The 14,869-nt window shown below is 62.6% G+C and overlaps 2 protein-coding genes across 3 annotated transcripts; both read left to right on the top strand.

Annotated features, from left to right (window-relative positions):
* Nucleotides 1-699: 699 nt before the first annotated feature.
* UXT (ubiquitously expressed prefoldin like chaperone) lies at nucleotides 700-3,526 on the top strand. 2 transcript variants are annotated; one of them, XM_055697703.1, is made up of 6 exons: nucleotides 700-855; nucleotides 1,375-1,456; nucleotides 1,894-1,958; nucleotides 2,651-2,789; nucleotides 3,146-3,209; nucleotides 3,332-3,526. In XM_055697703.1, exons 1-6 carry the CDS (start codon nucleotides 771-773, stop codon nucleotides 3,383-3,385), a joined length of 489 nt encoding a protein of 162 aa, XP_055553678.1. In that variant the 5' UTR covers nucleotides 700-770; the 3' UTR covers nucleotides 3,386-3,526. The 2 variants fall into 2 exon arrangements, with proteins under 2 accessions (XP_055553678.1, XP_055553677.1); XM_055697702.1 differs by having other exon boundaries at nucleotides 701-855; nucleotides 2,682-2,789.
* A 1,796-nt stretch (nucleotides 3,527-5,322) lies between these two features.
* CDK16 (cyclin dependent kinase 16) lies at nucleotides 5,323-14,076 on the top strand. The gene is given in 17 exon segments (XM_055697592.1): nucleotides 5,323-5,377; nucleotides 5,379-5,439; nucleotides 6,915-7,048; nucleotides 7,503-7,613; nucleotides 8,049-8,105; nucleotides 8,221-8,335; nucleotides 8,567-8,661; nucleotides 9,323-9,385; nucleotides 9,664-9,787; nucleotides 10,398-10,518; nucleotides 10,823-10,920; nucleotides 11,612-11,717; nucleotides 11,999-12,041; nucleotides 12,269-12,359; nucleotides 12,820-12,897; nucleotides 13,189-13,236; nucleotides 13,720-14,076. Coding segments are annotated over 16 exon segments (1,383 nt in total). The 5' UTR covers nucleotides 5,323-5,329; the 3' UTR covers nucleotides 13,227-13,236; nucleotides 13,720-14,076.
* The last annotated feature ends 793 nt before the right edge of the window (nucleotides 14,077-14,869 follow it).

Genomic DNA, 14,869 nt, shown 5'->3' with positions numbered 1-14,869 from the left:
AATAAGTAGCTAAGGGTAATCTGCTGATCAAACGAGGTAAGCAAGAGGAACGAACCCATTGTGGTGGTCTGGAGAACTTCCTGTTTAACAAGAAGAGACGTGTCCACAATGTTATCTTGCTACACCAAACATGGGAACGTCCTGTTTGACAAGAAACCACGGTAACAGAAGAAGCAAAGGGGCGTACCGAAGATGTCAGAAGCGACCTCGGTGAAGATAAAAAGAACTGCTCAGCTTGCTTGAATTTGCGATCCCTTGGTAGAGCTGCGACTCCCCGGCCGCCCAGCGCTGCTTTTGCTTTCCTACCTTGATAAATATTTAATAAATCCATTTTGGACTTGATTTATTTAAATTCAACAATAACACACAGAGTACAACAATTACACTTAGCACACTACGTTCTATTTTTGATATGAGTCATGACTGCCTTTATCACAGGTACGGACCTTATAGAAGCCGGGGGAGGGTGTGCGAACTTGTAAGCTTGAGGAGGGCGTTGAATGTAGGTCCCACGTGCCTGGGAGGGGCTGTGGACTCTATACGGACTGTGGGGGGTTAAATGCGCTATAGAGCTGAGCATATGCAGAGCGCGGGGCGGGGGGGGCGGGAGGTACAGACCCTACCGCCCACGGGACCCTACGGACCCTGCAGCCCCGGGCCGCGCTTCCCGTCGCGCCGCACGGCGATGACGTAGCACGGCCGCCGGCGACGCCCGGCGATGACGCGTGACGGCAGACCCCTCCCCTTTCCCCGCGCCATGTCGCGGTGTGATGACGTCAGCGCGGCAATGGCAGCGGCAGAGAAGGCGCAGCGCTACGAGGCCTTCGTCAGCGACGTGCTGCGCCGAGACCTCCGGTAGGTGTGGCCAGGGCGCCCCGCCCCATACTTTCCCCGCCCCCTGTTGGCCCCGCCCGCTCGGGATCGGCCCCGTTCCGCCCCAGCCCTGTGGTCCAGGTCCGGCCACGCCCCACGGCCAGGCTGGCCCCGCCCACTCCACGCCTCCCGACTGCACCCCATCGCTGGCCACGCCCCGACCCGACCCCACCCTATGGCCACGCCCCTTTCCTTTGGGCGTGCCCACCCTTCACCTCAACCCCCTGTCAAGCCCCCAGCCCCACGTGCCGACCACGCTCCCACGTGCCGACCACGCCCACTACCCCGTGTTCTGGCCACGCCCCCTGCCCTCGCCCTGCCTCTGGCCCTGCCCCTTTCTCTCACTCACGCCCCATTTGCCCACCCTCTCCATTATGACCCCACCCCCATGTTCTGGCCACGCCCTTTTCCTGGCCACGCCTATGCCCCCTAGCCCCACCCCCTTCCCCACCCCAGCCTGGCCCTGGGCCTTGCCCCTGAGGCCAGCAGCGCCCCACACAGGCGGGTGCAGGAGCAGCGGGATGGCGTCTTCGAGCAGCAGGCCCAGGTGCTGCAGCTGCGCACCGCCCTTACCCGCCTCCAGGTGGGTGTGGCCTCCGGGGGCATGGCCTGAGGGGGCGGAGCATGGGGGCGTGGCCTAGGCAGTGTTGGTGAACGTGGGGGAGGAGGGGGCAGGACTTAGAGGAGGCATTGGGGGCAGCACAGGGGTATTTTGGTGTCCCTGGGTATATTTGGGGGGAGCAAGGGGGTATTTTGGGGTCTCTGGGGAATATTGGGGGGGATCTGTGGCATCTGGGGTTCCCTGGGGGGAACTTGGAGGATCTGGGGGGATTTGGGGGCTCAAGGGTGGACTTGGGGGTCTCTGGAGGGGATTTGGAAGTCCCTGGGCTCTATTTTGGGGGTGTAAGGGCTATAGGGGGGTCTTGGGGGGATATTAGGGGGATACTGGGGGGGGTGGGTGGATCTTGGGGGTATTTGGGGTCCCTGGGGGGGATTTGGGAGTGCTGAGGGTCCCCGCAGGAGGCAGCTGCTCCGCTGCACACCCAGGTCGACCTCGGCTGCAACTTCTTCGTCACCGCAGAAGTGTGAGTTGAGAGAGGGGGAGGTACTGGGAAAACTCCCGGGATTCCCAACAGCCCCTCCCCAGGCATCCTGAAACTCCTCCAAGACCCGCAACACTCCCTCAAACACCCCAGAAGCCCCCAAGGATCCCATCCCCAGCACCCCAAAACACCTCTAGATGCCCAAATTCCCACTCAAGAAACCTGAAAATTCCCTCTGGAACACCCCCTCACCCCCCCCCCCCCCCCCCCAAGGCCTCCCAAGTGAACCCACAACTCCCCTGGTCCCCCCTGAATCCCCAGTACCTCCCCTGGGGGCCCCCTGGGACACCAGTACCTGCCTTGGGACCCCCTGCAGGACTCTGAGTTGCCCTGGGACACCCCCAGATGGATCCTGTAACCCCCGTAGACCACCCTGGATCCCCAGTACCTCTCCTAAGACCCCAATTCCTGTGTTGGGACCCCCTGTAAGACCTCCCAGATGCACCCTGTAACCCCCCTGGACCACCCTGGATTCCCAGTAACTCCCGTGGGACCCCAATACCTGCCCTGGGACCCTCTGCAGGACCCCTAATCGCTCTGGGACCCCCCAGATGGACCCCATAACCCCCCTGGACCCCTCTGGATTTTTGGTATCTCCCCTGGGAGCCACCTGGGACCCCAGTTCCTGCCTTGGGACCCCCTGCAAGACCCCTAATTGCCCTGGAACCACCCAGATGGACCCTGTAACCCTCTGTGTCCCCTCAGCCCATCCCCCCAACGAGTGTTTGTGGCTCTGGGCTATGGGTTCTTTGCGGAGCTGACGCTGCCAGAGGCCCTGCGCCACCTTGACCGTCGCAGCCGACTCCTTGACCGGTAAGACACGCCCCCTTGGTCTTGGCCACGCCCCCCAGGTGACCACGCCCCAATGGCAAGGGCCCCTCCCATTTATGCTAAGTCTCACGCCCTCTTCCCAGGGCCTGCCCATGAGGCTCTATGGCAGGACCGGGCAAGCCACACCCCTGCAGAGGCCACGCCTCTGTTAAGCCATGCCCCTATTGGGCAGGCCATGCCCCCACCACCATAGAACACACCCCCTGCCACCATTCCCTGTGACCACATAAGGCTGTCACCCCCACACCCCCGCTGGGGCTGTCCAGGCCGTGCCTGCAAATGCCACACCCACACGAGGAAGCCCCACCCATTCCTGAAGCCCCGCCTCTCTCCTACAGGCTCAGTGAATCCCTGACACGCGATGGGGCCAAGATCCGGGCGCACATCCGGCTGGTGCTGGAGGTGGGTCCCCTGGGACCCTGGGGTCCCCCCAGGTGCTGGGGCCTCTGGGGCCTCTGGGGCAGGGTGAGGGGTCCCACTGCTCCCCCATAAATCTGTGACCCTCCCCCCCCCCCCCCCCCCAGGGCCTGCGGGAGCTCCAGGGTCTCCAGGACCCGCCAACGACCTCTGACCCCTGACAGCCTCAGGCACGTCACCCCTGAGGGTCCTGAGCAAAGTATGTGTACACCCAGCGTGAGGCCTGTGTAGGCCTGGAGAAATGTCCATGTAAAGCTCGAGTAAAGACATGTAAGACAGCAGTAAAAGCATGCATGAGTATACCTGGAGTGATGTATGTTTAAACCAAGAGCGCCGTGTGCCTGAGGGTTGAGTAAGCATGGTGTAAACCTGTAGTAAGCCAAATCCAGAGCAAGTGCATGTAAATATGGAGTAAGAGTTGTCGAAACCTGGAGTAACATACGTGTAACTCCACAGTAAGGGTTGTCAAAACCTGGAGTAATGTGTGTGTGACTCCAGAGTAAGGTGAGTGTAAACCTGGAGTAACGTGCCTTTGAACCCAGAGTAAGGCATGTGCAAATCTGGAGGAAAGCGCATGTGAGGGAGGCTCCTGTGTGTGGGGGCACAGGAGTAATCTTGCAGTAACCCTAGAGTGACCAGTGAGAGTAGCACTAATTTTGGGGTAACCTGTGGGCTATCTCAGAGCAATGTCTGAGTAACCTCAGAAGAGCTATGGAGTAACCTCTGAGCAAGCCTAGAGCGTGCTATTACTAATGCTGGAGTAGCTGCAGAGTGGCAGCAGAGTATGCTATTAGCAACACCAAAGTAGCCCTGGAGGATCCTATTTGTAACCCTGGAGTAACCCATGGGTAACCATGGAGGAAGCTCAAGGTAACCCTTGAGTAACCCATGGGTAACCACAGGGGAACCCTGGAGTAACCCATGGGTAACCACGGAGGAACCTCGGAGTAACCCTGGCTGCGCCCCCTGCCGTGCTGGGAAGGGGGCGAAGCCTCTTTTAGGGTGCTCCGCCCCCACGGAGGGCTCCTCCGACCCAGGGGGTGGGTCCTGGGGGCGGGGGGCGGTGTCCTGAGGCATAAGGGGGTGGGGCCCGGGCCGGGACTGACGTCATGGGAAGGGGCGCAGGCCTCCGGGAGAGCTCCTCCGGCCCCGCCCTGCGGAGGGGGCGTGTTCTCCCCTGGCTCCGCCCCCTTCCCGCCCATTCCGACATGTCACCCGGCCCCGCCCCTCCGCCGCCATCTTGCGCCACCACCTCCAGCCGCCTCCAGCCGCCTCCCGCCCGGCCCGGCCCGGCCCGGCCCCCATCGGAGCCGCCCGCGGGGTCGGGCCCGGCCCCGCCATGGCCGAGGATTTCTGGGAGGCCCCGCGCCGCTGAGCCGGTAACGGGGAACCCCCCGAGGCCCGCTCCCGCCGCGGGGCTCCTGGGGCCTCCTCAGCCCGGGCCCCCCCGCTCTGTGGAGGCGGGCTGGGGGGGGCGGCCTGGGCTGAGGAGGCCACACCCCCTGGTTGGCCACGCCCAGTGTCACCCAGGTGGCCGGGGGAAAGAAGCCGGGGGGGGGACCCAGGAGCCCGGGGAGGGGGGTGGGGGGCAGGAGTTTGCAGGGGGGTTTGGGGGACCCATATCTTTTGGGGGGGGGGGGGGGGAGGAAGGGTCCAGGGAGGTGGACCCAGGCCTTTGGGGGGAACCAGGGGTACGAGGGGGGCACACCCAGGCGTTTGGGGGGGGGACACCGAGGGGTCTGTGGGGGGGACTCAGGTCTTCGGGGGGGGGGCTAAGGGTCCTGGGAGGGGGACCCAGGCATTCGGGGGGGAAGCAGGAGTTTGCGGGGAATTAGGGGGCTTGGGGGGCCCCAAGGGTCCAGGGGAGGGGGCCTGAGGCATTTGGGGGGAACTAGGGGGCCGGGAGGGCACACTCAGGTGTTTGGGGGGGACACGGTGAGGGGTTTTGGGGGGCACTCAGGTCTTTGAGGGGGGGACCCCCAGCGGTTCTGGGGGATACAGGGGTGTGTGGGAGCTCTGGAGTTTGGGGGAGGGGGTGGGCCCAGGTGTGCTGGAGGGACCCAGGTGTCCATTCGCCATCCCCCCCCCCCCCCCAGGGTTCCACCATGGACCGGATGAAGAAGATCAAGCGGCAGCTGTCGATGACGCTGCGGGGGGGGGCGCGCCCCCGAAAAGAGCCTAGGGGAGCCCCGCAATGGCCATGGCAGCGACAGCGGTGAGTGCAGGCCCTTTAAGGGTAGCTCCCTGCCCCCCCTCCACCATGGGGAGTTCTGTCCCTTGAAGAGGGCTAGCATAGTGGTTGAGAGGTGCCTGGCCCTTTAAGAGGCTTGGGGAGCAGGGGGTGGCTTTTTGTAAGAGCTTGGGGTTGGAGGTTGAGGGTATGCCTGCCTCTTTAAGAGGCGGGGGATTTAGAAGGGGGTGCCTTCCCCTTTGAGAGGGTTAGGGTAGGGGTTGTGGGGTGCCTGCCTCTTCGAAAGTGTTGGGGAGAGAGGACTGGGAGTGGGTGCCTGTCCCTTTAAGAAGATGCCTGCTCCTTCAAGAAGCTGGAGAGGTGCCTGCCCCTTTAAGAGGCTGGAGTGGGGATTGGCTGGGGACACACATGGTGTCTCTCAAAGGGCTAGAATAGGGCTTGGGGGGTGCCTGATGCTTTAAGAGGATGCTTGTCCCTTTAAGGCAGGTGGAGGTGTTGGTCGAGGGAAGGAGCCTTCTCTTTTAGAGGCCTGAGAGGTGCCTGGCCCTTTAAGAGGCTGGGGGGGGCGATGCCTTTGTATCTGAGAGGAGGGTGTGCCTTGCCCTTTAAAAAGGTGCCTGTACCTTTAAAAGGGCTGCAGCAGGGGTTGATGGGGCCCCTGGCTGCTTGAAGAGGCTGGGCTTGGAGCAGTGCCTGGCCCTTTAAGAGGCTGGAGCAGTGCCTGGCCCTTTAAGAGGCTGGAGCAGTGCCTGGCCTTTTAAGGCAGAGGGGAGTGGGACTTGAGGGGCTGTCTGGCCCTTTAAGACAACTGCCGCAGGGGTTGGTAGGGTGCTTGGGCCTTTAAGACAACTGATAGCAGGAGGCACTGGGGGGCCTGGCCCTTTAAGAGAATTGGGGGTGGGGCTTCTGGGGGTGCCTGGCCCTTTAAGACACACACCCCCCACCCCCGCCCCAGATGTGTGTGTGTGGCCCCTTTAAAAGCCCTGTGGGGGCTGTGGGGTGTCCCTCTCTTCATGGCTTCCCTACTGTCCCCTGTGTCCCCCCCGTGTCCTCCCCACGTGCCCCTGCTATGTCCCCACGTCCCTCCCATGTCATCTGTCCCCCACGATGTCCCCAGTGCTCCCCCTGTGTCCCCATCTGTCCCCATGTCCGCCCACCTGTCCCCAGGTGTCTCCCCCTCACATCCCTCCATCTGTCTCTGCATCCTGTCCCCGTGTCCCCTCCTGTGTCACCACCTGTCCCCGTGTCCCCCCTGGTGTGTTCCCCCATGTTCCCCCCTGGCTCTGTGTCCCCAGTCTTCATGTCCTGTTGTGCCACCATCTGTCCTCCACCTCGTCCCTGTGTCACCCCTGTGTCCCCCCAAATGTCCCCATGCCCCCACCATGTCCCTTGTCACTGGAGGTAGCGGGATTAGGGGGGACCTGGGGGGGGTCCTGCGGTGGGAGGGTTGGAGTGTCCTAACCCACCCCCCCCCCCTTTCCCCTCCCCCCCCCTCCTAGAGGTGGGGGCGGACGAGGGACGGATGGGCTCGGATGGGGAGAGCGACCCCCCCTCGGGGACATCCTCGGAGGAGGTGGCCTCCCCTGTCCGCCTGCGCCTGCGCCAGCACCCAGCTCGCCCCGGCTCCTCCGAGGTGTGGGGGGGTGCTGGGGGGGCGTTTGGGGGGGTCCTGGAGAGGTTGGGGGGGGGGGGGCGTTGGGGGAGTCCTGTGGGGGTTTGCTGGGTACTAAGGGGGTTATCCAGTGGGTCTTGGGAGGGGTTTGGGGGACCGGGTGGGTCCTGGGGACTTTGGGAGGGTCCTGGGGAGTTTTGGGGGGACAGAGGGTGTTCGGGGGGACTTTGCAGGGGTCCTCGGGTGGGGGTTGAGGGGTCCTGGGGAGCTTTGGGGGGTTCTTGGGAGCTTTCCGGGGGGGTTACACCAGATCTTGGGAGGGATTTGGGGGGTCTTTGGGCGGGGGTCCTGGGCAGCTTTGGGAAGATCCTGGTGGGGTCTGGGGGGGGAGACTGGAGGTTTTGGCAGGGTGGTGGTCCTGAGGGGCTTTGGGTGTCCCCAGGGGTCACTTGTGCCCTCCCCCTTGTCCCTCCAGGACATCAACAAGCGCCTCTCGCTGCCAGCTGACACCCGCCTGCCCGAGAGCGGCCTGGACCGGCTGGGGCTGCCCGGGCCCCTCAGTCGCCGCCTGCGCCGTGTCTCCCTGGTGCGTTCCAGTATAAACCGGTACAAACCAGTACAGGTCACGGAGCGATATAACCAGTATGGAGCAGTAGGAACTAATAGCAACCCACCCCAGTGCCCCCCAGTCCCTTCTGGAGGCAGCCCCTCAGCCACCGCCTGCACCCTGTTTGCCTGGTGTGTCCCAGTATAAACCAGTACAAACCAGTATGGGTTAGTATAAACAGGTATAAGTTACTGTTCAGTGCTAGAGCCCAGTATCACCCCCTGGGGCCTCCTGGTACTTCCCAGTTCCTCCCAGACCCGTCCAGCAGTGTCCCCTGAACCTTGCTGTGCCCCAGTATAAACTGTTCCGTACCAATATGGACATGTATGGGGTAGGAGGGAGTGGTGCCACAACCTCCCCCCAGTGCCTCCCAGTTTTGCCAGTGACTGTGTTCTTGTTTCCCCCTCCCACCAGTCGGAGATCGGCTTTGGGAAGCTGGAGACCTACGTCAAACTGGACAAACTGGGAGAGGTGAGGAGCTGTCCCAGTATGGGCTGGGGGCGCCCCCCCTGTCCTCCACCGTGGCCCCTACGCCGCTGCTGTCCCCGCCGTGTCCTTGACGTCCCCGCTGTCCCCGCCTGCCCAGGGCACCTACGCCACGGTGTACAAGGGCCGCAGCAAGCTGACCGAGAACCTGGTGGCCCTGAAGGAGATTCGCCTGGAGCACGAGGAGGGCGCCCCGTGCACGGCCATCCGCGAGGGTGAGCCCCACCGCGCCACGGTGACGCCGTGGTGGCGCTGAGGGGGGGGGGGGGCATGCGCTCGCAGGCTGGCGGTGCGGGGGAGGGGGCTCGCTTGGCCTTACACGTGGGGGGTCGCCGGGGGGTGAGGGGTGGGCTGAGGTCAGGCGGGGGGTGGGTGGGGGCAGGGGATGAGGCCGCTGTTGTGTGTGTCCCGCCCCCCCCCCCCCCCCCCCCATCCCCTGCCTGCAGTGTCGCTGCTGCGGGATCTGAAACACGCCAACGTGGTGACGCTGCACGACATCGTCCACACGCCCCAGTGCCTCACCCTCGTCTTTGAGTACCTGGTCAGCACCCTGAAACGCTCCCTGGGACCCCTGCACCCCAAAACACACCCTAGGACCCCCAGATTTTCCATAGGACCCCAGACCTCCCCCAAACCTTCTCCTGAGACCCCTCAACCACCCCTGCACCCCCAAAATCCCCCCAAGAGACCCCCAATTTCCTCCTCAGCCCTCCCAAATTCCTCCCAGGACCCTCCTACGTCCCTCCTGGGGACCCCCAAATTCCCTAGGGGCCCCTCCAACTAATCTGAGAGCCCTCCAGTTCCCTAGTAGTGCCCCCCAAATCCCTCCAGGGAACCCCCCCTAAACTTCCAGGGGACCCCCAGATTTCTCCCCAGATACCCATAGCCCTCCTGAAATGTCCCCAGGGCTCCCTAAATGTCCTCAGGGCGCCCCAAGTTCACCCACAGCTCTTCCCAGATCCCCCCCATGGACTCCCATGGCCCCCCCAGATCTCGGTGTCTCACCACATGCCTCCTGGACACCCATCGCCCTCCCAGATATCCTTGTGGCCCCACTAAATCCTTCAGGGACTCCTGAAATGACCCCATGCCCCCCCCCCCCAAATGCCTTCAGCACGCCCTTAACCCCCTGGGGATCCCCTTATTGGCCCCCCCAACCGTCCGTCCTCTTTTTGGGGTCCCCCTGCCTCGCCCTGTTTCAGGACCGGGACCTCAAGCAGTACCTGGATGACTGTGGCAGCGTCATCAGCATGCACAACGTCAAGGTGCGTGCGATGGGCATGCGAGGGCCCTCTGGGGTGTGCAAGGGGTGGGTGAGGGGGTCAGGGGCGTGCAATGGGCGTGCAAGGGGTATGCAACGAGTGTGCAAGGGGTGTGGAAAGGGCCCTGCGAGGGTGTCTGGCATTTCTGAGGAGGACGCAAAGGGGTTCAGGGCCCCATGACATGATTTTTATCTGTGCGAGGGGGTTGTGATTGCACGAATGGGTGTGCAATGAACGTGCGATGAGTGTGCAAGGGGCCATTTTGGGGGCGGGGGGCGCAGCTGTTTCTCTTCCAGCTGCTGCGGGGCCTGGCCTTCTGCCACCGGCACAAGGTGCTGCACCGCGATCTCAAGCCCCAGAACCTCCTGCTCAGCCGACGTGGGGACCTCAAGCTTGCTGACTTTGGTCGGGGGGGGGCACCCCAAAATCTCATAATCCCCTCTTGCACCACCCACCCCACCCTCCCCCACCCCGGGACCCCAAACCCCACCCTGGGATCCTCATTGAACCCCTAGGAATCCCCATTCTCCCCTGCCAGCCCCCCATATTCCCCCAGGGACACCCTTGGGTTACCCCGACTTCCTCCATTTACCCCTCTTGGGGACCCCCATTGCCTTCCCCAGGACCCCCGTCCTCCCCCCAGGACCCCAATTTCCTTTTCTGCGTCCCCAGTTCTCCCTCCTGCCAGGACCCCAGCCCCTGATTTCCCCCCCCGCCCCGAGACCTCAGTGGCCCCCAGGACCCTCTGGGAACCCCAGTTCCATCCCTCAGGTACAACCGTTGCCCCTTCAGGGACCCCAGTTACCCCTCCCACAGTCCCCACTTTTATTTTGGAAATTGCCTATTGCCCCCCGGGACCCCCTCGGGGACCCCAGTTCCTTGTGCCATCAGGACTCCAGTTACCTGCCCCAGGGCCCCCCATTACCCCCAGGACCCCAGTTTCCCCTTCTGAGGCCCCAGTTACCTGCCCCAGGGACCCCCAGGACCCCCCATAACCCACCTCCCCCTGCCCCAGGCCTGGCTCGGGCTAAATCCATCCCGACGAAGACCTACTCTAATGAGGTGGTGACGCTCTGGTACCGACCCCCCGACATCCTCCTGGGCTCCACCGAGTACTCTACCCAGATCGACATGTGGTGAGTGCACGAGGGCTGGGGGCTTCGCACAGGGGGCTGGGGGCTCAGACGGGGGCTGGGTCGGAGCCCAGGGGCTTTGCACGGGGACTGCAGGCTCCTACGTGGCTCCAGGGGGGCTGCAGGGGCGTCTCTTGCACAAGGGTCTTACACAACGGCCTTGCGGGAGGAACGGGAGCCGTGCACAAGGTTTGGAATGGGGGTGCTGAGCCCACCCAGGGGCCTTGCGTGGGGACTGTGGGCTCCTGTGGGGCCCCGGAGGGGGTTTTGCAGGGGGTCTGTCGCACGAGGGTCTTGGGCCTCGCAGGGGTGTGGGCTGCATCTTCTCGGAGATGGTGACGGGGCGGCCGCTCTTCCCCGGCTCCACTGTGGAGGAGCAGCTGCACTTCATCTTCCGTCTCCTTGGTACGGGGCGAAACGCAGCCCTTCTGGGCAAACCTGGGGGGCTGTGGGGGGAATCCGGGCTGAATGTGGGGGATTTGGGTGAGATTGGGGGGGTTTGGGGCAAATCTGGGGGGGGTATCAGGTAAATCTGGGTGAATTTCTGGGGTTTGAGTGAGATTTGGAGGAATTTGGGGGGGTTGGGGGCGAATTTCAGGGGGTTCAGGAAATCTGGGGTGAATTTGGGGGATATGGGTAGGATTTGGGGGGGTTGGGGCAAATTTGGGGGTTTTCAGGTAAATGTGGGACAGTTTGGGGGATTTGAGTGAGATTTGGAGGAATTTGGGGGGGTTGGGGCATATTTGGGTTTTTTCAGGTAAATCTGGGTGAAATTGGGGGATTTTGGGGGAATTGAAGGGGGTTTGAGGTAAATGAAAGGGTTTGGAAGATTTTGGGCCAGTTTGTGGGGAATTTGGGGGTTTGGGGTACACTCAGGGTATTTTGGGTAAGTTTGGGGGAATGGGTGGAAATTTGGGTGATTTGGGGAAGAATTGGGAGGTTTTGGGGAAATTAAAGAGGATTTGGGGCAAGTAAAGGGGGTTTTGGGGCTGGGGGGATTGTGGAGGGGTCAGGGAGTGCTTGGGGGACTCCGGTGGCATGTGGGGGTGCCAGGGGGGTTTTGGGGTCCTCCCCTGATCCCCTCCCCCCTCCTCAGGGACCCCAACAGAGGAGACGTGGCCAGGGATCGGGGCCAATGCTGAGTTCCGGGCCCACAAGTACCCCCCGTACCCCCCTGAGGGTCTGCTGCACCACGCCCCACGGTCTGCCCCATGGATGGGGGGCTGCCCCGTAGCGGGGCGGGTGGGGGGGGTGGTCCATAGCATGGCGGGGGGCTGCCCCATAGAGGGGTGAGGGAGTTGCCACATGGCAGAGGGGGGGTTGGTCCATAGTGGGAGCTACGTACCCCATGGGAGAGGGGTATGTGCCCCATGGGGTGGCCTTGCCCCATAACAGGGGTCTGGGGGCACGTGTGTGCCCCATGGGGTGGCTTTGCCCCATAATGGGTTGGGGATCCCTGACCATACCCTTCCCCCCCCCCCAGGCTGGACCATGACGGCGCTGACCTGCTGGGGCAGCTGCTGCAGGTGAGGGGGGTGGGGCAGGAGCCGGCCCCGCCCCTTCTTCCTGGGCCCCGCCCCCTCCCAAAGCCCCACCCCATCGTTCACCCCTACAACTCCCCCCACCGTTGCGCAGAGCCCCCCTGCCTGCATGGGGTGGGGGGGTGGGTGGGAGGGGTTGGGGGGCCACGCCCACAAGAGAGGGGCGTGACCCCATCCCTTGTGGGCGTGGCCTGATGCGGAGGGCGGGGCAGTTCGAGGGGCGGCGGCGGATGCCAGCGGCGGAGGCGATGGCTCATCCTTTCTTCGCCTGCCTGGGGCCGCGTGTCACCACCCTGCCCGACAGTGAGTGGGCGGGGCCTCGGGGGGTGGGGCCGCGGGCGAGGGGACTGTAGGGCGGGGCCTGGGAGTGGGGGTCGGGTAGGCTGTGGTGGAGGTGGAGCTCTGGTGGGGGGCGTGGCTTCAAGGGGCAGGCCCTGGCAGAGTCGGGGGGGCTCTGTTGTGGAAGTGGGTGGTTGAGGGCTGGGTGTGGGTGGGGCTGCTGTGGGCGGGGCTTGTTGCGGCAAGGCCTTTTTAGAGGGGCGCGCAGTGGGTGTTGCTTGGGAGGGGTGGGGTTTCGTCGCGGGTGGGCGTGGCATTGGAGGACCCTGGCTTCCTTGGGGGCGGGGGGAGGGTACTGGTTGGGCATTGGAGGAGCTATGTCCAGATACGGGATGGGGCTTTCTGGTGGGTGGGGCGTGGGGCTTGACCACGCCCCCTTCAGCGTGGCCATGCCCCATTGACACCAGGCCACCATCCCCCGTAGCCACCTCCATCTTCGCGCTGAAGGAGATCCAGCTGCAGAAGGAGCCAGGGCTGCGCTCGGCCTCCCTGCCCCCCCCAGGTCAGCCCCCCCTAAACCCAAGCCCCCATCCCCGGTCTGGAGACCCCTCTGAATGCAGAACCTTCCCCCCAAAACTTGGGAGACCCACCCCCAAAATCCTAGGGTCCACCCTAAAATCTGGGCATCCCCCCAAATCCACATCCTGCCCCCCTAAATCTTCCCCCCCCCCAAAACCCAGAGATGAACACCCCCCAGAATCTTGGACCCCCCAATGATCTAGGGACCCCCAAAAGCGGGGATCTCCTCCTGTTTTTGGGTTCTCCACTGACCCCCACCCCATTTTTTCTGCAGGTTCCTCATCCTTTCGGGTGCTCGACACCGAATTCTGACATCGAGCAGGTAGGCAGCCCCCCGAAATGGAGGGACCCCTCCATGGGACCCCCCTGAATTGATTCCCCCAAAACTGGGGAGCAGCCCTGCCCCCCCAAAACAGGGAACATCCCCCAAAATCAGCCCCTCTCTCCAAATTGGGACCCCCAACATTTAGGGGGGCTCCTTACAAATGACCCCCCCTAGTAAAAGGGTTGGTGTCTCTTTAAAAAGGGGGGATCCCCCTGGAACCAGGCACCTTGCAAATGGGGGTATTCCTCCCCCAAAATGGGGGGCCTCCCACCAAACACGGGGCTCAGAGACCCCCCCAAATTCAGGACTCCCCCTGTTATAGACACCCCCCCCCAAATTGGAGCTCCCCTGAAAAATGGGGGAACCTCTAAAACTGGACCCTCAAAAAAAAGAGGGTGCATGAATTCGGGGGGGGGGTGTGTGTCAGTAATTTTGGTGGGAATGGGCCCCCCCTCCCTTAACCCTTTCCTCTCCCCACAGCCCATGGACTGCTGCTGCGACCCTTTGGGACCCGCTCCCCCCCAAAATCGGGGGGGGGGTCACCCCAAAGCTGGGGGAGGCCCCTCTAAACGGGGGAGTGCCCCCCAAACCCGGGGGGGGGGGGGCGCGCCTCAAACCTAAGGGGGGTTTCCCCGTCCAAACTGTAACTAAGTCGTCGTCCCCCTGAAATGCCCTCCTGAAGAGCCGCTGCTGGATTTGGGGGGGGTCATGTGGGACCCCCCATTGTAGGGGGGCCCCCCCTGTTTTCTGGGGGGAGTTTCCTCGGTTTTGGGGTTCCCCTCTCCCAATTTACTTCGAGTTTTATTTTTTCAAGGCAATATTATAAATAAGAGTCTATATTGGCCATTCACCCTGCAGGGGTGGGGCTTAGCAGGGGCTGGGGGGGCCACCCTGGGGGCAGTTTCTGGGTGTTGGGGGAGTGGTGGTGCCCTTTTGAGCTTACTCCAAGGTTACTCACACTTTACTCCAGGGTTACTCTGGGGTTGCTCAAGCCTTACTCGGCGTTTCTTCACCTCCGGGGGAAGGGTCCCCAGGGTGGTGGTGGGGGAGCTTATTCAGAGTTTGCTCCCACTTTACTCCAGGGTTACTCCAGAGTTACTCAGGCCCAACTCCCACATTGCTCCAAGGCAGCTCAGGCGCAGCTCTGTGGCCGCTCCTGCCCTACTCCAGGCCTTACTTCATGGCTGCTCAGCCCCAACTGACTTGCTACTCCAGCATTACTCCTACTCCTTGTTTACTAAGACACTATTCAGCTGGAGGCTGCACTCCCCCTAATCCTGGGTTTGCTTGTGTAGGTCCTTACTCTGAGTTTACTCAGCTCTTACTTTAAAGTTACTTGGTACTCTAGTCCTAGGTGGAACGTACTCCAGGGTTACCATGGGGACTCTACTCTTCAGTTTATTCAGCCCTTATATTGAGGTTAGTTGGTACTTTAGTCCTAGTTGGAACTTACTCCAGGGTTACTCATGGTGGATGATCCTTACTCTGGGCTTACCCAACCCTTACTCTGAGGTTTCTTAGTACTTTGCTCCTTGTCAGAACTTACTCCACAGTTACTTCTGGGGGTCTTTTGAGTTAACTCAGCTCTTAGTCTGTGGGAACTCAGTACTTCTAGCCAGAACTTAATCCA

Source organism: Falco cherrug, chromosome 20 (assembly GCF_023634085.1).
Source record: "Falco cherrug isolate bFalChe1 chromosome 20, bFalChe1.pri, whole genome shotgun sequence".
Lineage (NCBI taxonomy): Eukaryota > Metazoa > Chordata > Aves > Falconiformes > Falconidae > Falco > Falco cherrug.
The sequence above is the reverse complement of the archived record's forward strand: the minus strand, read 5'-3'. Positions and strand labels throughout refer to the sequence as shown.

What these genes read in the sequence shown, in the direction of transcription:
- UXT (XM_055697702.1), top strand. Translation starts at nt 719, where the DNA reads ATGACGCGTGACGGCAGACCCCTCCCCTTTCCCCGCGCCATGTCGCGG. An exon ending in CCGCCCTTACCCGCCTCCAG is followed by an intron (nt 1,457 to 1,893) that starts GTGGGTGTGGCC and finishes GGGTCCCCGCAG; the next exon opens with GAGGCAGCTGCTCCGCTGCA. An exon ending in ACATCCGGCTGGTGCTGGAG is followed by an intron (nt 3,210 to 3,331) that starts GTGGGTCCCCTG and finishes CCCCCCCCCCAG; the next exon opens with GGCCTGCGGGAGCTCCAGGG.